The sequence below is a fragment of the Pleurodeles waltl genome, chromosome 5 (assembly GCF_031143425.1).
Source record: "Pleurodeles waltl isolate 20211129_DDA chromosome 5, aPleWal1.hap1.20221129, whole genome shotgun sequence".
NCBI lineage: Eukaryota > Metazoa > Chordata > Amphibia > Caudata > Salamandridae > Pleurodeles > Pleurodeles waltl.
In genome coordinates, this window is record NC_090444.1 from 903,794,156 (window position 1) to 903,810,646 (window position 16,491).

The 16,491-nt window shown below is 44.7% G+C and overlaps 1 protein-coding gene across 3 annotated transcripts in view; it reads left to right on the forward strand.

The window, feature by feature from the left end:
* The window catches only part of TBP (TATA-box binding protein), a 187,926-nt gene that overhangs the window by 58,879 nt on the left and 112,556 nt on the right, over positions 1-16,491 (forward strand). For all 3 annotated transcript variants that reach the window (XM_069235022.1, XM_069235023.1, XM_069235024.1), the window contains exon 3: positions 15,830-16,158. In XM_069235022.1, the coding sequence (XP_069091123.1) occupies positions 15,830-16,158 (329 nt within the window). The remainder of the gene's footprint in view (positions 1-15,829; positions 16,159-16,491) is intronic.

Here is a 16,491-nt window from a genome sequence, read left to right on the forward strand (position 1 = left end):
ATAAAAGCTATGTCCTGGAACAAAACACCTGTAATGGATGGATTACCTATAGAAATTTATGCTGCATATTCTGAAACATTTACCCCTAAATTGGTAGACATGCATAATGCCGCCAAAACTAGATGTCTCCTCTCGCAGCCCACTCGGGAAGCCCTAATAGTCCCTCTGTTGAAACCAGGGAAGGAGCCTCATTTAAGTGTGGCTACTGACTATCCTTGCTTGATACAGAGCTATTGAGCAGAATCTTAGCCATGCGCCTCTTTCCACACGTCGACCCCAGTGCTTAATTTGAAAATAAAAACGTGCCAGTGCCCAAAGCCATCCTCTTAAACATGTGGGTGCTGCATTTAAATATGCGAGCAAGGAATACTGAGGCAGTGTTAATCCTGAAGCCATCTCTGGCCTCTTCTGTCCATTTAAAGCCACTCCCTGCTCCTTCAGCTCACTTTGGCAGCTTTCTACCTTTTGTGATGCTTTTTCATTTTTCTCCGCCTTTCCCATATGTCTTTTGCTCGCAGCAAATGCTTGAGGCAGAATAAGCGCCGGCCCTCAAAAATAAGTGCCGGTGCTGAGCACCGGAAACAATAAGCACAAATTAATCACTGGTCGACCCCCATCCATAGGGATCAGACTGGCTTTATCCCGGGGTTCAATACAGCCCTCCATATCGGACAGTTGTGCATGATCATGGGAACTAATACTCGAGCTGCGGGGAGAGCATCAGTAATATCAATCGATATAGAAAAAGCCTTTGAAATCCTGGAGTGGCACTTACTTTACAACGTTAAGAAGTGGATGTGCCTGGGTGGGAATTTCATAGTGTGGATGCGTCAGCTGTATGCTGGCCTGGTGGCTAGAGTCCGTACAGAGCAGCCGATTTCGTAGGACTGGGTGGTAGAGAGAAACCAGACAGGTTTGCTATCTCTTGCCCCTGCTCTTTCCTCTTGTGATGGAGCCCCTAGCATGTTTGGTCTGCACTGGAACACTACCAGGGGCTTGGAAGCTGAGAGCCATACCCCTCACATAACGCTGTATGCGGGTAACCTGCACTTGTTCCTCTGGGGTAATCTGAATGCCTTGAGGGGAGACCGCCATATGCTGGACCAATAAGGATCTCTGTCAGGGCTTAGGGCTTAGGGTTAACTGGTGCAAGTCTTGCCTGTTCCGTGTCGAGAAAGCCCCTGGAGGACTCGTGTCCTCTGATGTGGGAACCTGACTCCTTTCAATATCTAGGAGTCTGCATCTTCCACAACTCGGATGACTTGCTGGAGGTAAATACTGGCAGAGCGATCGGGTCTCCCAGGCCCTGCACAGCTTTCTAGGCACTCTCGGTTGCGGGCCAGGTGACCTTGCTGAATATGGTAGTGTTAGACCCCATATGTTTTACACTGCTCGCAGTTTAGATTCTGGCGTCTTACTTTGGTGACATTAACAAAATTATCATGGAGTTTGTCTGGAACTGGGGCCGACGCAGGTTGGCTTTGGCCACCCTGCAGCACTGTGTGATGGAAAGAGGACTGGTGTTTCTCGATTTCGAGGCATACCACCTGGTGGCACAGCTGTAGTGGCTTATGCAGTGGGTGGCTAGCAGGCAGACACCAGATAGTGGTTCCACCATTGGCCCTGGGGGTGTCTCCGCTGACCTGAACTCTGCTTGGCCTTTCATTGCCCACAGCCAGGGACCCCATAGAGTTTCAAGTGGTATGGTAATGCTGGACTTGCATTCTCCGTAAGGCATGAATCGGGGTTCCTTATTCGCTGGATATACTGCTCAAATACGTTGGGGCATTGCCCCATGGGGGAACATGGAATGGGTTGATAGCCTGGCGGGAAGCGGGAGTAACCACGAGGGGGCCCTCTTCGAGCCGAGGGTGCTCCTTTACTTCAAAGAACTGCAGCTAAGATATGACCTGCCCCAGGGACACTTACTGTTACACAGTGTGATCACGGCGGCCATCCACTAGCATTGGGGATCTGGTATAGCAGAATGTAAGGAAATGCCTCCTTGGCATGGTTGCCCCCTGACTTTTTTGCCTTTGCTGATGCTATGTTTACAATTGAAAGTGTGCTGAGGCCTGCTAACCAGGCCCCAGCACCAGTGTTCTTTCCCTAACCTGTACTTTTGTATCCACAATTGGCAGACCCTGGCATCCAGATAAGTCCCCTTGTAACTGGTACTTCTAGTACCAAGGGCCCTGATGCCAAGGAAGGTCTCTAAGGGCTGCAGCATGTCTTATGCCACCCTGGAGACCTCTCACCCAGCACAGACACACTGCTTGCCAGCTTGTGTGTGCTAGTGAGAACAAAACGAGTAAGTCGACATGGCACTCCCCTCAGGGTGCCATGCCAGCCTCTCACTGCCTATGCAGTATAGGTAAGACACCCCTCTAGCAGGCCTTACAGCCCTAAGGCAGGGTGCACTATACCATAGGTGAGGGTACCAGTGCATGAGCATGGTACCCCTACAGTGTCTAAACAAAACCTTAGACATTGTAAGTGCAGGGTAGCCATAAGAGTATATGGTCTGGGAGTTTGTCAAACACGAACTCCACAGCACCATAATGGCTACACTGAAAACTGGGAAGTTTGGTATCAAACTTCTCAGCACAATAAATGCACACTGATGCCAGTGTACATTTTATTGTAAAATACACCACAGAGGGCACCTTGGAGGTGCCCCCTGAAACTTAACCGACTATCTGTGTAGGCTGACTAGTTTTAGCAGCCTGCCACAAACCGAGACATGTTGCTGGCCCCATGGGGAGAGTGCCTTTGTCACTCTGAGGCCAGTAACAAAGCCTGCACTGGGTGGAGATGCTAACACCTCCCCCAGGCAGGAATTGTCACACCTGGCGGTGAGCCTCAAAGGCTCACCTCCTTTGTGCCAACCCAGCAGGACACTCCAGCTAGTGGAGTTGCCCACCCCCTCCGGCCAGGCCCCACTTTTGGCGGCAAGGCCGGAGAAAATAATGAGAAAAACAAGGAGGAGTCACTGGCCAGTCAGGACAGCCCCTAAGGTGTCCTGAGCTGAAGTGACTCTAACTTTTAGAAATCCTCCATCTTGCAGATGGAGGGTTCCCCCAATAGGGTTAGGATTGTGACCCCCTCCCCTTGGGAGGAGGCACAAAGAGGGTGTACTCACCCTCAGGGCTAGTAGCCATTGGCTACTAACCCCCCAGACCTAAACACGCCCTTAAATCTAGTATTTAAGGGCTACCCTGAACCCTAGAAAACTAGATTCCTGCAACTACAAGAAGAAGGACTGCCCAGCTGAAAACCCCTGCAGCGGAAGACCAGAAGACGACAACTGCCTTGGCTCCAGAAACTCACCGGCCTGTCTCCTGCCTTCCAAAGATCCTGCTCCAGCGACGCCTTCCAAAGGGACCAGCGACCTCGACATCCTCTGAGGACTGCCCCGGCTTCGAAAAGACAAGAAACTCCCGAGGACAGCGGACCTGCTCCAAGAAAGGCTGCGACTCTGTTTCCAGCAGCTTTAAAGAACCCTGCAAGCTCCCCGCAAGAAGCGTGAGACTTGCAACACTGCACCCGGCGACCCCGACTCGGCTGGTGGAGATCCGACACCTCAGGCGGGACCCCAGGACTACTCTGATACTGTGAGTACCAAAACCTGTCCCCCCTGAGCCCCCACAGCGCCGCCTGCAGAGGGAATCCCGAGGCTTCCCCTGACCGCGACTCTTTGAATCTAAAGTCCCGACGCCTGGGAGAGACCCTGCACCCGCAGCCCCCAGGACCTGAAGGACCGGACTTTCACTGGAGAAGTGACCCCCAGGAGTCCCTCTCCCTTGCCCAAGTGGAGGTTTCCCCGAGGAATCCCCCCCTTGCCCGCCTGCAGCGCTGAAGAGATCCCGAGATCTCTCATAGACTAACATTGCGAACCCGACGCTTGTTTCTACACTGCACCCGGCCGCCCCCGCGCCGCTGAGGGTGAAATTTCTGTGTGGACCTGTGTCCCCCCCGGTGCCCTACAAAACCCCCCTGGTCTGCCCTCCGAAGACGCGGGTACTTACCTGCAAGCAGACCGGAACCGGGGCACCCCCTTCTCTCCATTCTAGCCTATGCGCTTTGGGCACCACTTTGAACTCTGCACCTGACCGGCCCTGAGCTGCTGGTGCGGTGACTTTGGGGTTGCTCTGAACCCCCAACGGTGGGCTACCTTGGACCAAGAACTAAGCCCTGTAAGTGTCTTACTTACCTGGTTAACCTAACAAATACTTACCTCCCCTAGGAACTGTGAAAATTGCACTAAGTGTCCACTTTTAAAACAGCTATTTGTGAATAACTTGAAAAGTATACATGCAATTTTGATGATTTGAAGTTCCTAAAGTACTTACCTGCAATACCTTTCGAATGAGATATTACATGTAGAATTTGAACCTGTGGTTCTTAAAATAAACTAAGAAAATATATTTTTCTATACAAAAACCTATTGGCTGGATTTGTCTCTGAGTGTGTGTACCTCATTTATTGTCTATGTGTATGTACAACAAATGCTTAACACTACTCCTTGGATAAGCCTGCTGCTCGACCACACTACCACAAAATAGAGCATTAGTATTATCTCTTTTTGCCACTATCTTACCTCTAAGGGGAACCCTTGGACTCTGTGCATACTATTCCTTACTTTGAAATAGTGCATACAGAGCCAACTTCCTACACAGAACCAACGGGGGCAGCTTACTACCGATACATTCTGACGGCACCAGGGACATACAGAGCGGTCACTTGTCTAAATAGATGTTACCGGGGAAATATCCTGATTTCGCTAACTGCACTGAAGGGCATGTGGGAGGAGGTACTTTAACTGGCCATGGATGAAAGGGACTGGGAGAACATCCTATACAACGCCACTAATGCGACCAGAAACACCAGGTTTAAGCTTGTCAACTTTTTTTGTACTACACAGAGCATACCTCACCCTAGGAATTTCAATAGGTATTTTTTCACCAATAGCAAATGGGGGGGGGTGGCTGTGCAGCAGCAGCATCACAGAGACGCCATCCCCTAGTGTAGAGCGCGAGGTCCCTTGCTAGCCTAACACGGTCTTCTGGGGTGGTTCCGGCACACAGTTAAGAACAAAGTTAGCAGACACTTCCCGGACCTGGTGTTCGTCCTTGCTAAGGGGGAGATCGTTAGGCATTGGAAGAGTTGGAGAGGCCCTAGCTTCCATGCATGGAAACAAGAACTTAAAAAATGGGCGGGTTATAAGGCAGAGGTGAGACTCTGGGATGCAAAAAGGGGGAAAGGATCCATGGAGGCAGCGTGGGCTTGGGGGTGGGGTCATTGGTGGATTCCTTGGGGGAACCAGAGATCTAAGGACTAGATGAAGATTGAACTTCTCCATTAGGCAGGCTTCTGAATATAATAAGGGTAGCAGACATCGAGATACTAATGACAATTGGGGAGAAGAGAAAGGGGTTTTTGAACACCATGTTAAAACCATCTTGAAAACGCAGTTTGTTTTTGGAAAAGAGAAAAAAAAAAACTTTCATAGCTGGTTATATTAGCTCCGACGGACAAATTGTATTAACGTATTACTAACTGGTGTGCAATATTTCGAGGAGCATGTCCTCTTAGAAAACCATATTATCAACTTTTTTTTAATATAATTTTATTACATTTTCCAATAAGCAAACAATAATAAAATGTGACGTTTCCCATATAACAAACCATAGTGATGTTTCACAGGGGTCCATGGATACCTCCCACTGCTCTCCATCTAAACACCCCTAATCCCACATTCCTGTTGTGATATCTTTTCCGATCGTACACTTCCCTCCCCATGTGCTGTGTCATGCCAACAGCCCAAAGCCGTTTCTGGGCTTCAATTCAGTCTCTGTGCATAAAGAGTTCGTGGACAAGAACGGGCCAGGAAGTCCAAGAGAATATAATCCTTCCACGGATCAGGTAGCCCCCAGTCTCTTCCTCATGTCATGGCGAGCAGATAGTGTTGTCATTCCCTAGGCCATAATACATCAAATTCTTCTCAATCAGTTTGAAATATCTGGTGTGTATTGTTTCTTCCAATGTGCAGCTTATTTTTGTTTTCCCGCCAGGAGCATCTGTGAAATAAATGCCGACACACACATTGAGAAGCCCTCCCAGTGTGGAGAGTGAAGGCTTTGGATCGCGATCAGAGACTCTGGCAGAATCAGGAACCTATTACCTACTTTATGTGACTCAAAACCTTTCAGCATATTTCAATCTTGGTTTACTACCACCATACATGTAGTTCCATCCCCTCCAACACATACCATCAGTTCGTGGCAGTATTTGTTTGAGTTTACTTGGGGGTAATGTGCCAATGAAACATGATTTTATAACAGGTTTCTTGGACCTGGAGGCTGTGTTTCAGCCCACAGTTCCTCCAATTCTTCTTCTGATATGTCGTTTCCCACTGCCCTCTTCTTTTTATCTTTGTAGGGCTGTATAGGATTAGTGGACATGGTCTTGTGAGTGGAGTTTATTGATGACAGAAGGGCCTTGGAGGATTCATAATGTGTTTAATTCCAGGTTACTCTGCAGTGGAGTGAATCGGGAAAAGAAGGTGTTGAGTTTTGTAGTAGGAGTGCCTGATAGCTCCATATTCGGCCTAATCTGAAACACGTGCTGCAGCTGGTCTGAATTGTACATGCACCTACAAGACCTCCCATTGTCTTTCCCGAGATCCTCTCTTTGGTTAAGCTTAGTATCGCTCTCTTTTTTTTCCGCAATAACCATACAAAAGCCACCCACAATTGTGCAGCAATGTAGCCATACCTCTCGACTTTGTCCTACTGTGTATGACCCTCTGAGAAATGCTGGTTTTACTATTTAACCATATACATTTATTGCAAGCGGCTTCTAATTCTATTACTTCGAGATTAGAGACGACCATCGAGCACCTGAAAGAAATACTGTAATCTCCAGAGGATGTTTATTTTTAGAGCCGCCACTCCACCCCTCCAGGCGATAAATGGGGAACCCCATTAAAGCTTTTAATGTTTTTAGGAGTCTTGGGTAGCTAGCTTTATAGCGATCTTGGCGCGCAGGTGTATTTCCTAAGTTTAAATATTTAGTGCTACCCTTTTCCCATTTAAAAGGGGAAAGTGTCTCCGTCCTGCACTTGGTTGTTTGGGTGATCTGGAGACCCGTCATTTCAGGTTTATTCAAGTTATCCTGGAAGTCCCTACTTCTCACTGAATGGTGTGCATGACAGCAGGTATTGAAAACCCAGGGTTCATCAGTCTTAGGAGGATGTCATCTGCGAATACATATACTTACTGTGAGAGCCTACCAAGGTCCATGCCTACAGTCTCCGGAGTGTGTCTTATTATTCAGACTACGGTTTCAACTAAAAGAGTAAATAACAAAGGTGAAATGGCGCACACCCCACGGAGTGACTTGTGCCGATGGTGCAGCATATCGTGACCAGATACCTTTCTGCCTTTAGGGGGCTATTCTGATCCTCCGCAGAACCTGATGAAACACCACCCTTTCAGTGCAGTTGAGAGCCTCTTCTGCACCGACTGCCAGAATTATGAACAGCAAACACTTCTCTTAAGATTTTTGATTAGGTGCAGAACATGGCAAATGTTAACCCACAAATGCCTATTCCAGATGAACCCGGACCCAGATAAGGCATGTAGCTCTCCAATCTACTGGCTAAAATGATTAGGTAATGAAGATCTTAGTTGAGCAGCGATATACATCTATAAGTTGAACATTGCTCATTGTTTATTAGGCTTATTTCTGCTTCCCCCATCATACCTGGGACTCAAGCTAACTCTTAAATGAGCTGAAGAGGATTGCTAACTGGGGAGCCACTAGTGAACAGATTCTCTTATAGAAAGTATGCATCAACCTACCTGGGCTTGTTGCTTTATTGGAAGATTTTTGATTAATAATTATATCTCCTCTGTCAATTACCCTCTTTAACTTCCTAGTTGATTCTGGGAGTGTGAGGTGGTGTATAAATTCCAAGAAGTCCGAGATCCATTTTGAATGCTGACTGGTGTATAGACGTTACTAGAATGTTTAAGAAGCATCCCTTTTGTGTTTTTCTTGTCTGGGTATGAAGCCTTTCTGTAATGGCTCTTTTAATATTTCGGTAGCCATTTTGGATTGTTGTAAATAATGTACCTGCCTTATTGGCTATTTCGTACTATGTTTGTTAGTCACCTTATAACCCTTCTCTAAGTGCTTAGTCGATAACCAATCTATCTTACTCCTCAAGCATGTCACCTCCCTCATTTAACTCGAGGGTTTTCTTATCCTTCTTTCTCTAATCTCTGCCTTTAGTTTGGTTTTAGTGAGAGACCAAATATGTGGCTGATGTGCCCGTATCACGATTGCTGTGCCCCGAGTCGTGACCTTAAATGCATCCCACAGAACTTTAGGAGGGGGGGTTTGTGTTTGATTGATTTGAAAATATTCCAGAATTTGGTCCCTCAGTTCTTTTGCATATATTCTATCTTTAAGAAATTGTTGGGTCGAAGTGCTATTTGGTTTTGGACCTACAGATACCCCCCTCAAGCAAAGTCCTGTACTATAAGCGTGTGGTCCGATATAGTAATAAGGCGTGTGTTAATTTTAACTGTTTGGGCTATTAATGGGCTTGTTCGCCAGGCCAGGGCAATTCTAGAGTTAAAATCTGTGACTTTGTAAGAAAAAAACAATATTCCTTCTCGTGGTGTTTAATGCCAAACGTGCTAGGCCCATCTTCTGTAGTGGCTTTTAAAGATACCTGGAAATCACTACTCATGAGTATTATCCAGCAGATGTCAATCAGATTTGGGTCATGCACCAAATTAAAATCTTCCACCCAATTCACTTCTCCAATAGCCTTATCATTGATAGTATCTGAACTGTGTAGTATAACACGCGCTTTCCAATGTGCCTCTGACGCTGCCTGAGGAGGAGGGGCTGTTCCTGGGCTGGGAGCCCTTTAAAATCTGCTTTTGCGCTCCCGCTCGCGGGACGCACTTTCCAACGTGCCTCTGACGCTGCCTGAGGAGGAGGGGCTGTTCCTGGGATGGGAGCCCTTTAAAATCTGCTTTTGCGCTCGCGGGACGCGCCCGGGCCAAGGGCAGGCCCGTCCTTGCCCGTCATTGCCAGGAAGAGGCAGGGCAGGGCCCCCCCGATATTCCTCTAAAGACTCTGGATTAGGCAGCTCATAGGCGTGTGGCTGCCTGAAGGTACAGTGTTGGTGTTTCTTCTAAATTTCTTTGTTACCCTGTGATTGGTTTTGACTTTTTAGTACTTAGCAAAGTAAAGTTAAATCTGCAGCATTTTGCTATTATAATTAGGACAGGTTGAACTTTGAACTATATCTGCTGTGGTACTTATATCCTGCTTCTCCCCTTTTTCCTTCTGTGACAACAAACTTGAGGTTCAACCACATACCAAGATAGGAAAGCCAGCAGCAATCCCACCGAGCAGGGAGGGGAAAAGAAAGTCCCTAGACATGCTGCCGAGAATTGTACATTGACTCAAATTGACGATCTTATAGAAGAAGTGGAGAGTTTGTTAGCTACTAAACCCTCAAACCCCATAGGAAAGATGCTACTGCTACTAGGAATGACATAAAAACCTTTTTTGCCCCTGTGAGCAGAGAACCACAGATACCTATATCTCGGGGCTCAAATTTAGAATCTAATAGGTCAGAAAACACAGATAATTTAATAGAGAGCCCCAAACCTAGCCTGCCTAGTCGACAAGGTGGGGTGTCCCCCCCCCCCCTTATAAATTGCAATAACCGTTTTGCACCTCTTGCCCTATTGGCGCCATTCGAATAAGAGAAGATTATGCCAAGGGAAACAGAGGAGTTAATACCATCTTCAGCTACACAGAAGGAACAGTCTGCTGAATCACAGCTAGTACAGATTAGAGCCAAAATTTAGAGTCTTAGAGAGTACCTTACATCCTTTAGCCATATGATATATGAGAAGTTGGATGGCATATCTGCAGTAATTGGAGATATAAGGCAGTCATCTTCAAAATCTGACTCTAACCCTTTGGCAAAGCCAACTCTATTAGCTGAAACATCCATGATAGGGAGGTGTAGGGGAAAAAGGGCTGAAGTGGTAACCTGGAATCCTTACGGGGGTGATAGTGTACCTCCTGTAGTGGGCGCCTTCAACATATGTGACAAAAGCTTGAATAAAGGGGCTAACTGTGAGGTGCACAGAAATGAACTCTTAGAAAAGAGGACTATATGCCCTTTGAGAAATGCCCCTTCAAGTCAGATCAGACATAGTGATTACGATATATACATGACAAGTGTCCCCAAGTTAAGTAATGGACAACAAGAGCAAGGGGATTCTCTTAAAAATAAAGTAATACATTGGATAAGGGGAACAAAGAATTGCAGGTCTATTATAAGAGAGGATATAGTCACCGCACAGAGATACACAAGAGTAGGATCGACAACAGATCTTATAGGGTTTAAACTGACCAGCCAGAGTCTAGTCAAGGGCCTTCTGGCACTGGATGCTAGAGTGAGACCCGGTGCCTCATCCCAAGTGTCACTTGCCCATAAACTCCCTCAATCACTGACAAATTTGGTTCTCCAAGAGAGAAATAACACCTCAACGGCCCAGCATATATGTACTCACAGAAGGGATCAAAAGAATAGCCTAACATCAGCCATTGTCTGACGTGAAGCCCCTATGGTGAAGGTTGGGAGAGACGGTGTATCCAGTCGTGAACTCCTTATGTCAAGTAACCAGATACCGTATATTCTGGGAGCAGAGCCAAAAGTATATTGCAGTGACTTACTAAAGGAGAAGGCCCTGGGAGCAACGCCTCGTCTAAATGAGACTGGAGAGAAGCCACCGGAAATTGGGGATGGCTTAGATCTACCGATCAGGTTTTTATCTTGGAACGTGGCAGGGCTGCTTCACAAGACCACTAACCCTGATTGGTGCAGCTTTATAGATCAACACCATATTATTCTATTGCAGGAGACATGGGCTTCATCTGCAGTTAATAGAGAAGGTTTTTGGACCTTCCAGAAGACCGCGCTTCAATCACCATCTGGCAGGGCCTCAGGGGGTCTGATAATCTGGCTAAAACATGATTTGTTCCCAAAGGTGAAGGAACTAGCAACCCCAATAAGGGATCTATTAGCTGTTGTGGTTTAAATTAGTACTACCAGGGCCTGCTAGTATAATAATTGTAAATATATATGTCAGACCTGGTTCTCAAATGACGCAGACTGTTCTGATGAGTATGCTAACAGACTTCCTTAATTGTCTTCCCGGAGCGCAGGGTTTAATTGTCGCAGGAGATTTCAGAATGCAATTGAATTGTAGAGACGACAACCAGCAAAGTGTAATCCAGTTTGCAGATCCATGGGATAGATCTGGGTCGGTCCAAGTTATATCAAAGAAAGGAGGAGGAGCACTAGACCTACTTGAAAATCTAATAAAAATAAAGGGACTAAGAATAGTAAATGGAAATACCAGATCAGATACCCCGGCGTCGCCTCCATATAGTAGAGGTCTATATTCTAGCCATCTGGACTACATCTTAGTAGATGACGCTCTCTGGAAATCTCTTATTGACATGGTTGTCCTCCCTCGTAATGACAGTGATCATCAAGCTCTGAGTACCTCCTTTTCTACTATCCTATTTAGTTGTAAATCATTGACAACATGGGCCCAAAGTAATGTCTTAGCTATGACCAATGATTATAAAAATGTGAAATGGGAATGGGTGGAAGACGACATAAATTTCCAGCTATCAATTTATAGAATAGTGGTAACAACGCTTTCCCCACTGAAGCACATAAATACGATATTGGTGGATTTGATCTATCTGCATAGTATCTTGATCACCCGGCTAAAACCACATTTTCAGATAACAAGGAGGCGAACAGAGACTAGGACTAGAACATTGAGGTGGTTTTCAAACTCTTGCCGTCTGGCTAAAATACAGCTATTGGGAGCACTTAAGGCAGGGAACTGCAGAGAGATTAGAAAATCCAGGGCTGCATATAAAGTTGTACTTAAAAACGCAAGAAAAGAGTGGGTAACTAAATATTGGAATAGGAGGGTTGATGCACTTCACGAGAAAGATTTTAAATTATTCTGGAAATTAGTGGCAGATAAAAGTAGTTCTCAAGGTGTGGAGAACTTCCCCGTAATTCAGCCAGAAGCTTGGGTGAATCATTTTTAAAATGTATACAGAAAACCTCAAATTAGTAGCACTACTATTCCTACCTTAAAACCCATTGAACTTTTTTACAATACTTTAATGGACGGGAGAGTTACACCATCCAAATTCGACCTGGCTTTCTTCTCCCTAAAAGAAACGACTATGGCTCTTCAATCAATAAGGAAGGGGAAGGCCCCTGGTCTTGATGGCATTCCAGGTGATTTATATTTTTCTCGACCGACAACTTGGTCTCTGTATCTAAATGCGCTCAGTAATGAGATACTGAGGGGGGGGAGGACTTCCTACCACGTGGCATGGAGCTATTATAGTCCCTATCTATAAGAAAGGGCCAAGGGAACAACCTTCCAACTATAGGCCTATTAGCCTAATTGATGTTAGTCAAAAGATATTCAGCAAGCAGGTACTGAATAGACTACAGACACGGATAGAGGATTCTCACATTCTCTCCGATTTCCAGGCAGGTTTTAGAAAAGGAATGAGTACAATAGATCAGGTATTTAGGTTTAACCTCCTATGCTGGAAATACTTGTCACTTAACAAGAGCCATCTATATGTGGCCTTTATTGATCTAAAAGCTGCCTTTGATATGGTACCTCGGGACCTAGTATGGAATGTTATGGAGAGTTATCAACTTGATGGAGAACTACTAAGATTGATTAGGTACTTACATGAAGGGACTTATGCACAGGTACGTTGGTCACAAAGTGGTGATCTAACGGCAGCCATACCTGTCAATAGGGGGGTAAGGCAGGGGTGTATTTTGGCACCAACATTGTTCAATCTTTACATTAATGGTGCGGCGGACCAACTGTTACACTGTAACCATGATGCCCCAAGGCTAGCTGGATCCCCTGTCCCCATTTTAATGTTCGCTGACGACACTTTATTAATTTCAAGAACACCCATGGGCTTACAAAATGAATTGGATGCTTTTTATAATTTCTGTCTTACTAGAGGGCTTGAAATAAATCCAATAAAATCAAAGTTTATGGCCTTTAACCCACATAAATTGTTTAGGGGGAAAATGACCATAACAGGCCAATTTGACTAACTGGGGATCAGGTTAAGTGATGACCAACACTGGTCGGCGCAGATTGGGAAGAGTCTGACAGTACTCAGGCAGAGGTCAACAGCGATAGGAAGGAAAATTGCCAATACCTTAGAAGGGGAGATATCACCCGCTATCACTGTTTATAAAGCAGCAGCAGTTGCAGCTTCAATCTATGGCGCTGAGCTTTGGGGATACACTAATTCTAGGTGTTTGACTATGGTAGAAGACCGTTTCTTGCGGAATTTTTTTGCCGCTACCAATGAGCACCCCTCTCACCCCCCCCTTAGATAACGAAGTTGCAATAAGACCACTTATGTACTGGGTCCGGTCCGTCTTTGGACTTCAGGGGATTTGTCCACCCTCCACGTAGTATTAGATGAGTTTCTCGTAGGCGACTGTGCATTAAAGATCCTTGGTTTAGACACATCAGAGACATGTGTAAACTCCTCAAGATGGAGGAGGTGTGGAGTGCTCCTCATAATTTGACCAAGGAAGTAAAAGAGCGTGTAAAAAGGTGCTATTTGGAGAATATCTTGGTCCAAATCTTGTCTAAGAAGCAAGGAAGTCGGACCCTACAGTTGCTAGACCATAAATGTAGCCCCCCTAAATTTGAGACCTATATGGATAATGTAAATCCTCCCTATACCAAAACACTATTCATCAAATTTAGATTAGGGATTCTCCTGCTTAATACATTTACAGCACGATGGAGAATGGAGGATAGTAACTCAATATTCTGTCATTATTGTCAAAAGAAAACAGAGTCACTTGCGCACTTTATGTTTTTTTATCCTAGATATTTGGTTCCTAGGAAGAAGTGGATTGCGCCGTTATGCAGGGCAGTGGGGATAAGGGAATGTAACACAGCATTACGCCTTTTGACAACCAACACAAATGATAAAATAGTTTTCCAAGTTGCAAGATACCTGCAAAGTGCATGGGCTATAAGAACCAGAGAACTATTATAATTGTGTGTTTTAACATATTGGTCTTAGATTTTATTTAATTAACATAACGGGTTTTAACTGTTTGGAGTTAAGATATAATGGCCTAAAAATTTTACATTTAATGTTTTAGGATTTTAAGAATAATGGTTGTTTTGCACTGTCATTTACAGTTATGTGATATTAACTTATTTAGTGCTCTTAAAGTATAACTGTGGGGTTTCTTGTCCATTATTTTCTTGCTTATAATCTATATGCTGTTCAAATATGGTGTTTTATTGTTAACTTTTTTTCGGCTAAAAGCCATAAAAGTAATTTGGTTTTGGTGTAGTATAAGAAGTGTGTAGTATGTGGGGTTCTTGTTGGACTTTCACAATTTAGGAAACTACTTTTATGGTCCTTGGACTCAATACATAATAAAGATTTAATATCCCACTTCTTGTGCATCTGGAATTTGTTCGGACATGCCAATCTGACATGATCGGGGGAGGGTTCTCCTGACCCTTCCTACATGCCCTCTAGGAATAGGGTCCTAACCCCCTATGCATTTCTGTACTTAGTGAGCATATTGTAGCTCTACTATGGAGCATAAACTTTCTCTTTCTCCCCCCCCCCCCCCCCTTGTTTGTGCTTTAAATAAGACACTCTTGTGGACAACTACTCCACCCTTGTCTTTTGAGATTCCTAAAACGTAGTGTACTTGTAGCTAACTAGGCACCTGTGAATTTTTTCTGCTGAGAGGGTCAATTGTCATTTGAATTATGTCTTGCCTCTGCCGCGTTTCTTGTACCCATGAGTTATTAACTGATTTGAAGAGACCTAATCCTTGCTGATAATGCCTTGTTATCCTAAACGAACCACACACAGGAACTTGAATGTAACGTGTAGTGTTAACAATGATTATTTATCAGGAACTTGTTAGATTAACATTTTCTATCTTGTTCGTACATCTTGGTGTCCAAGAATGTAATTTATCGCATTAACCTTAAGGTGACAGTAAATTTAATATTTGAATATCATTGGTTAAACCAAAGATGAAGCTCCAAGCACTCCTCTGACCAACCGAAAATTGTAATTGATCTTTTGCAAATCAGATGCACCAATCCAGATTATTCAATATCTCATTTAATACAAAGCCCTCTGTGACCTGGTGTAACTAGGGATTGATTTCAATCGTATTTATGCCCTGCAAAGTTCTGAATTACAGCAGTGTTGAGCACCCAAAAATATTCACTGAGCTATCGGGTTTTTTCACTTAATGCTCTTACTCTTCCGGCTTCAGAATTTTGTTGGTCTTCATTCCATGCATCTATGAAGTAAAAAATGATGCTTTTTAAAAGTATTGTCAATCGGTGTGATGTAGCAGTTAGATCTGACGAACGCCGAGTAAGAAATAGGACTTTTAAGAAATGTCCGTACAGAAATGTATGCACCTCTAATGAGACTGAAATAAAAAATCATTCCGTCCATACTGGGTGTCCCCACAGGACTCAGTTTGCTTCACATATTTCAAGAATATGCCATATTTTAACGGCCACAGTAGTGGGTGTCCCTCTAACAGTGTTAAGCAGTGCATGACATTTTCAGCTAAATGTTTTGAATTGTACAGTTATGTTTTTTGCTAATTTATGTATTAATTTTTTGCTGTCGTTTTCAGGGTGCCATGACTCCTGGAATCCCCATTTTCAGTCCAATGATGCCCTATGGGACTGGATTGACTCCACAACCTGTTCAAAGTACCAACAGCCTGTCATTACTGGAAGAGCAGCAGAGGCAGCAGCAGCAGCAAGTACAGCAGTCAACATCACAGCAAGTAACACAGGGACTCACGGGTCAAACGCCACAACTTTTCCATTCACAGGCTCTCACTACTACAGCCCCGTTGCCAGGGACCACGCCACTTTACCCCTCACCAATGACACCCATGACTCCAATAACCCCTGCAACACCTGCATCCGAGAGCTCTGGGATTGTACCACAGCTACAGTAAGTTCTTTTAGTGAATGGTATTTGCATGGCTGCGCAGCACGTGATTCTTAACTACGTTGGAAAGTTTGTGTACACCACTTTCTTCATGGAGAAAAGAAAAACATTGAAAATGAACAATGTTAACCATTGTAACTTTGTGAAGGAATTCATTTGTTTATCATGGTTTTGGAGCATTCGGATAATAGTAAAATTCCAAGGTTCTTATAGGAAAAAATATAATATACCAAACATTCGTCTTCAGGTTTGAATGTGCTGCCAGGATAGTGCAGCTGTGGCAAATGTTGGGGGCTTTGTGTAAAAGCTGCATGTATGTCAATTTCAGTCAAGGGA